General features: G+C 68.4%; 1 protein-coding gene across 1 annotated transcript; it reads left to right on the top strand.

Annotated features, from left to right (window-relative positions):
- Positions 1 to 2,418: 2,418 nt before the first annotated feature.
- Positions 2,419 to 3,054, top strand: LmxM_30_0450c_1 (uncharacterized protein; the record flags this gene model as incomplete). Its single annotated transcript, XM_003886525.1, has 1 exon — positions 2,419 to 3,054. The coding sequence occupies one exon, from the start codon at positions 2,419 to 2,421 to the stop codon at positions 3,052 to 3,054; it is 636 nt and encodes a 211-aa protein (XP_003886574.1).
- Positions 3,055 to 7,012: the final 3,958 nt, after the last annotated feature.

The raw sequence follows: 7,012 nt of genomic DNA, 5'->3' as shown, positions 1-7,012 counted from the left end.
AGGTGCATCCACCAGAGAAGTACGAGTACATTGTTGCCCGCGACGTTGGCCTCGAGCTCGAGCTCGACCCCACAAAAGGCCCCTTCTACGTCATTCCGCGCATCATGACGACGAACCAAAACGGCCCGAAGGACTTCACACTGGGCATGCTGGCACCCAACAAGTCAACCGCAAGAGGACTGCGGGTGTCTTTTGTACACCTGCCCGACACGTGCCCGACGTTCCGCAACGTGGTGTCATTCCCAATGAACGGGGAGGCGGCGACACATGTGCGATTTCAGTACAAGAAGCGCGGCGGTGCGCCCCGCGTAAAGGCGGGCATCACCGTCTTTGACGCCACCCACGTGACGGAGACGTACCTCCACCCCCAATAAAAGCGTCTGCAAGTGCGGACTGCGCGCTCGCGGCCAGCGATCCGTGTTTGTGTACTGACGGCGTTGCCGAGCACATCCGTCCGTATGGAAGAGTGGCGTGCGCTGGTTCAGCGTTCCTGCACGACTGCGAGCACACGCAGGTGCCAGCACTCGTCCGACATTCACAGCGCACCTCCGAGTAACCGCCGCCTAAACCGCGGTTCCACCCGTGTGTATCATACACACGGTGTCTTCCCACACAGCAGACGCCCGCTTTCGTACAGCGCTGCGGCCGGTGATGCCGGGCCCCACTGATCGCCCTCCGTTCCGCGACCCCTCTCGCACGCTGTAGGGGGCGTGCCGGAGCGGTGTGCGCCGTATGCGGCTGTTGTGTTGCCGGTGCGGAGGGGGCCCCTCCTCCGCTGTGCGGCGGTGCGCGGATTGCGGGTGGGTGAATGGTCGTGGTGCCGCGGGAGGGTGTGCGGGTGTGGGGGAGTGCGCCCGTGGCCTGGAGGGCCCTGCCGTGCGGCAGCTGGCTTGGGACGGCTGCGAGGTGGTCGGTGGCGCCGGAAGGAGCGGGTGCGGCAGCGGTGCCAGCAACGACGGTGGCGCTGCAGTGGTCGGCCGGGAGCGCGGCGGATCGCCTGTCGATGGGCGTTAGCCGGACACGCGTGGCTGCGCGGACGCCGCAGGTGCGACACCGTGGCGGTGCTGCGGCCGGCGCCGCTGGCCGTGGCGCACACGCTGCTGCCCCTGCTCTGGACCTGTATACGGACCTGTTGACGGCCCGCGATTGGAGGCGTTCTCGACGGCGCACGAGCACCTCCGGGATTGCGCGTACGTACTCTGCGGGGAGGTGTTTGTGGAGGCGGTGTGCCGTGGCGGAGGCGGCTTGGATGAGCTGCTTGCCGCCTGTGACGGGCGCCGTGTCTGTACGGGGAGGCGCAGGGATGCGAAGCTGCTGAGGGCTGTGCGGCGCTGCGGGACATGGCGCTGGGCGATCGCGCAGGGTGTGCGTGGGTGCTCGGCGGCAGGCCTGTGCGCTGCGCCTCCCGGTGGTGCTGGCTGTAGGCGCGCTGTGAAGTGAGGATGTGATGGGTGAGCGCGGGTGGTGTGTGTGTGCGAGCGCGTGTGTGTCTGGGCGGAGGGGCGTGTGCACGGATGCAGGGCCCCCTCGCGTGCTGCGACTGGCACCGGCGCCTTCGTCGGCGCATCGCGCGCACACGCTGTCGCTGCGTCTCACACCCCCTGCTCGCTGGTGACGTCTGTCTGTGGTGTGGTGCGGGGCTGCTGCGGTGCGGTGTCTGTGCGTGTTGGGCCCGTCTGCGCAGCCGCCGTGCCCCTGCCTGCTGTGTGCCGCGACGGGGGCTGTGTGCTTGTGTGCTGGTGTCTCCTCGGCCGGTGCTGTGGTCGGTGTGTGTTCTGCTGTGTGGGCCGGTGCTCGGGTGCGACGGTGCGTGGTGGCGGTGCTGCATGCCGCCCGCCCGCACGCCGTGGCGGCCCGCCTCGCCTGCGCACGGGTCTCCATCGTGGCCGCGCAGGCGCTCGTTTGGCGACGCGGAAGCGAGAAGGACGCAGCCGGAGGCACCGGACGGTGTGCTGTGCGCCTGCGTGTCGTTGCACTCTCTCCCCCTCGTCCTCGCTGTGCGGCGCGCGGCACATGCACCGGCCTCCTCTCCTGGTGCTTTTTGTCTGTGCGCATGCCAGCGAGCGGCGCATCTGCCCCCGCTGCGCACGCCTGGCAGTCTCCGCTGCCTGTGACCTCCCCTGCCTCCCCACTCTCTGTGTCTCTGTCCCCTCCTCTCTCTCGTCGGCCCTGTGCGTCTGCGTCCTCTCACAACACACGCGCACCACCCACCGCACACCGACAACGCGCGCATGAACGTCGACGCAACGCACATGTGCATGTGCTGTCAAGGCTCTCCCTCGCTGTCTCCGGCCTGCACCCCCGCGCCCTCCTCGCCCGCTCTGTTGCGCCGTCTCGACCCCCAGACCCTGCGCCTCGCCCTTTGTGCTGTGTGCCTCCGCCTCGCCTCTCTCAGCTCTGCGTTGTGCGGTCTCGAAAATGGCGGTGAACCTCGGCGTCATCGTCTACGTGGTGCTCCAGCTCATCGCGTTCGTGTTCGTGATGATCGGCACGGGAGTCGATATGTTTTACATCAAGCCGGAGGGCAGCTTTGGCTTGAGGGTATGCGTCACGTTGTGGGGTGTAAAGACCGACTGCCGAAAGCCCAAGGTTACCAACCCCTCGGACTTCCGATGGGCGCTGTGCCCGCGCATCAGGGACAACTTCCGGGTTGCTCAGGCGTTCGCTATCATCTCCATCTTCGTGTACGGCTTTGCGTTCCTCTTCGGCTTCCTTTTGCTGTACTTCTGCGCTCTCTTCCGGTGGGTCTGCCTGGCGCTGAACATCGTCGGTGCTGTCACCGCTGGTGTTGTCTGGGTGCTCATGGTGGTGACTTACCGAATTGAGGATCCTCGCTGTCAGCAGCTGAGTAGAGGCTTCGATTTTGGCACTGGCTTCGGTCTAATTTTGTGTGCCTGGGTGCTGGATATCCTCGACCTCATCTTCCTGATGCTCCCGTGGCAACTCGGGGAATCCGGTGAGAGTGAGGAGTCGAAGGAGCATACGGAGGAGATGGAGGAGGAAGAGTCAAAGCCAGAGGAGGAGGACGTGGAGCTAAAGGTAACGGAGGAGTAGGAGGGAGAGTGCGGCAGGAATGCACGGTAGAGCTTAGCGGAAGCGCGGTAGCTCCACCGAGACGTCGCCGTGGAGGGGCCGGGTGAGCTGCTGCCGTCGGGACAGACGGAGGGCGCGGAGGCTGCGGACGCTTGCCTCGGCCTTTCGCCGGCACCCTCTCTCTCGCCGCCGCCTGGTGCGTGCGTGTGCGGCGCGGGTGACGCGTTGGCGATGCGGTGCAGCAGCGCACGCGCACCCTGCCCGCACGTCCCGAGGAGCCCCTCTCGCTTTCTGCGCTGCGGCGTCGGCTTCCTCGTTTGCGTGGTGCTGCGCGGCTGTCGGTGCGTGCGGACTACCTGTCGAGTGTCGATGTGGCTTCGCTGTCGAGTGCGCGTGCTGGCGTGATGACGGTTTCTGCGTGGCCGTCCTCGTCCTCTCCTGCGCGTGTCCTCTGCGCCGTGCCCGCCGCTCCGTCCGCTTTTGCCTGTGCTGCGCTGCACGGCGCCGTGCGCTCTGCAGTGGGCGACGCACCGTTAGCGGGGACGGGCGCACCGACGACCCTTTGTGAGCTGAGAGTGCGAGAGGGGCAGCGAGGGGATGCGACGGCCGCCGCCAGGGCCGGACGGTGACCGCGGGAATGCGACGGAGCGTGGCGGCGAGGGTGCGCGGAGGGCAGGGGGGGGGGAGACGGACGCACTTGAGAGAGCGGCGGGAGGCGCAGCGCCGCACCGCGTCTCGGTGGTGTCTCTCTCACGTCCGCCGTTGCCTCCGCCCTCGCGTGTCTGCCTCACCCCCTGGCGCACACCGCACGGACTGCTCGAGGGGAGACGGGGTGCGCTGGTGTGGTGGTGGCGGGTGCAGGCGACACACCGGTGCACACGCAACGCCAGAGGGGGGCGATGGCAGTCTTGCTCTTCTTCGCGAGGCATGCACGCCCTACGTGTGCGCGCACGCGTAAGCACCCGCTGGTGCACAGGAGGGCACCCCCGGTGTGCAGGGGAGTGCGGGGCCGGCGAGACGTGTGGGAAGGCGGAGGCGGCTCCGATGCGGCTGCGGAGGCGACGTGACGTCGGGCATGTGCGTGTGGCGCTTGCGCGTTGCTGCTCCCTGGAGCCATCCTGACGACCGCGCGCTGCGCTCCTCTCCGTCTCTCGTTTGTTTCCGGTTTCGCGTCGACGCGTGCCATCCCCTCGATGGGCTACTGTGCCGCACGGCGTGCGCGTGTGTGCGTTTGCCCGCGTCCTTGTGACCGTCCACCCCCTTGTTCAGTGGATGCCGCCTCCAGGTGGCCCCTCCCTTGCTGCGACGGCTCCCCGCGGCGCTCGCACTCGCGGGGCGAGGATGGCGCCACCACGACGCTGTGAAGCCGTCGCGCGCACTCCCTGCACCACCTAGTTTTGTTGCTTTTGTTTCCTTATCTTTTCCCGTTATCGTGGCCGCACCCGCCGCTCCGCGCTCTCCTCTCTCTCTGCCCTCCGCAGGTGAAGGACGTGTTCGGTGTTCGACTGTCTGCCTGCGTCCGCGTGCGTGCGTGCGTGTGTGTGCCTCAGTTTGCTTGCTGAGTCTTTATTATCTGTTTACCTTTCCTGTGTCGTATCTTCCTCTGCGTTGTTTGTTTGGGTGCCTCGTCACACCACCGAGTCCTCCCGACGCCGGTGTGGAGAGTATCTACACCGCATAACGGCATGCCGCGGCTTGACGCGTGTGAGGGGGGGGAGGCATCTCATGTGCCTGCAGAGCACAGGGTCTCAGAAGGCCCTGTCCTGCGGCTGGCCAACCTGCTCTCTGTGCTCGCCCGGCATGCACCTAGGCCACCCCCTGTTACCCACGCGACTGACGTCGCCGCTTCCGCCCTCGAGCCGGACCGTGGTCGCGCCCCGCGTGGACGGAGGCATGCCGTGCACCCTTGTCTCCGCCTTGCGCTGCTAGCGCCGCACGCACGCGAGGAGGGGACGAGCACGCACAGGATGTGCCGGTGAGGCGCATGCCCCGGATGCGCGGGAGGCGGTGCGTCCATGGCGACCGGGATGCAGCCGTGGTGCAACGGAGGCGGGTGCGCTGTGCCTGAGCTCGTGTGTTTGTGGACGTGTCGGTGTGGTGTGGCGCCGGCAAGTGCCGCCGTGCGTCCGGCAGCCACGCCAACCGCAGACCGCCAACTCTCCAAACGAGAGGGGCGGAGCACGCGCGCCGGGCCGTGACGGGGTGTGACGCTTTCGTCTCGTCGAGACGGCTCGCGTTTGCGTCGGCCCGGGACGGCGGAGCGCGTGCGTGCGCGTGCCTCTCGCCCCCTTTTTTCTCGCTTTGTCTTTCCTTCTGTGCTACGTCCCCTCGCGCGCGGCTCTGTTCGTTATGCCTCTCTCGGACTCGCGCTCTCGTGACGCCCGCTGGGCGACGCCGACGGCGTGCGCGCCGGCACTGGGCTCGCCCCCCCTTCTCCGAGGGGAGGGGTAGGGGGTGCGGCGAGCACCTTGCTGCTGCCAGCGGCGCGGCTGTGCTATGTGCGTGCGTGTGTGTGCCTCGCGGAGACGCCGCCTCCATGTGCGCTCACTCCTCCTCGTCTGCCCCTCTCTTCTCTGCTGCGCCTTGGCGCTTGTGTCATGCGTGCTTCATGGCGAGGCACGAGGATGGGGAGCGACACCGCCGGGGTGAGCGCGACCCCCCGCACACCAAAACGGGGATACACCCATGGGCCGGCAGCGGCACGCGCTCCGGCGGACTGGGCAGGCGGGATGCGGGCAGAGGCACCGCCGACATCTGTGTGTGCGCGGTGGGCGGCACAGGTGGCGCTGCTGCTGGTGCATGTGATGCTGCGGCATGCGGTGCGGTGTGCTGCTTTCCGGATTGCCCGCGCGGCTGGCGCGCTGGTGGTGGCGTCGCCTCCTAGTAACGTCGCATCGCTGCCGTGGCCGGTAGCTGTAGGGGGGGGGAGTGCCTTGTGCCGCACCGCCGTACGCGTTGCGGGCGTACCGCTCGTGCACGTCGGGGTGCGTCGACCGGAGGGCACGCGGGATGCGTCCGACCCGGTGCACTTTGGGGAGGCTGTGGGGACACGCCGCAGCGACGTGGACGGGCTGCACGGGCGCGAGCGGTGTGCTGTGCCTGGGCTGGTCCCTGCGCGTTTGTGCGGATGCCGACGTAGCTGCGGTGGCTCTGCCGGCGTGTGTTGACGGTGAGCCGTCGGATGCACACGCCACCGCGCGGTGACGCACTGCGACGTGGGGCCCGCGAGGTGCGTGCGAGTGCGGGTGTGTTGCCGAGCACTTGCTGCGGGAGGACGCGGCGCGGAGGCTCGGCTGCCTGTGCTGGGATGGCAGGCGTGCATGCACGGGGGCGATGCGGCGGACTCGCGCGGTGTGTGCGCGGTGCACGGGCGGAGTCGCTGACGCGTGCGCATGCGTGTGTGTTTGTGTGCTGTGGTGCGTGCGTGCGCGTTGGTGAGTGGATGCTGACGGGGCACTGGCGCGCCCGCCGTCTCCTGGCTGCCTCGTCCTCTCCGCTGCAGGCCTGCGGGCGAGTGTGCCGGTGCCTGCGGACGGGCTTGTATGCGCTGCAGCCGGTGATGCCGGGCCCACTGGTCGCCCTCCGTTCCGCGACCCCTCTCGGACGCTGTAGGGGGCCCCTCCTCCGCTGTGCGCCGGTGCGCGGATTGCGGGTGTCGAGGGAGTGCGCCCGTGGCGTGGAGTGCCCTTCCGTGCGGCAGCTGGCTGGGGGCGGCTGCGAGGTGGTCGGTGGAAGGCGCCCGCGCCGGCTGCCGGGAGAAGGAGCGGATACGGACCGGGGGCAAGCTGCGGCAGGGCTGAGAGGGCGTGGGTGACGCAGCACCTGCTGCAGGTGGCATCAGCAGTTGAGGGGATGGACGCACCGCATGCCGCGGCGCAAGCAACTGCGGCGCTGTCTGCTGCGGGCGGCCACCTGCCTGAGCGCCTGGACGCGGTGCTCGCCGGTGCCATGGGGGGATGCGAGCATTGCGCGCGCTGTC

The sequence above is a fragment of the Leishmania mexicana genome, contig 30 (assembly GCF_000234665.1).
Source record: "Leishmania mexicana MHOM/GT/2001/U1103 WGS CADB00000000 data, contig 30, whole genome shotgun sequence".
In the NCBI taxonomy this organism is placed as follows: domain Eukaryota; phylum Euglenozoa; class Kinetoplastea; order Trypanosomatida; family Trypanosomatidae; genus Leishmania; species Leishmania mexicana.
Note: the sequence above shows the minus strand (reverse complement) of the source record. Positions and strands in the feature narration are given on the sequence as shown.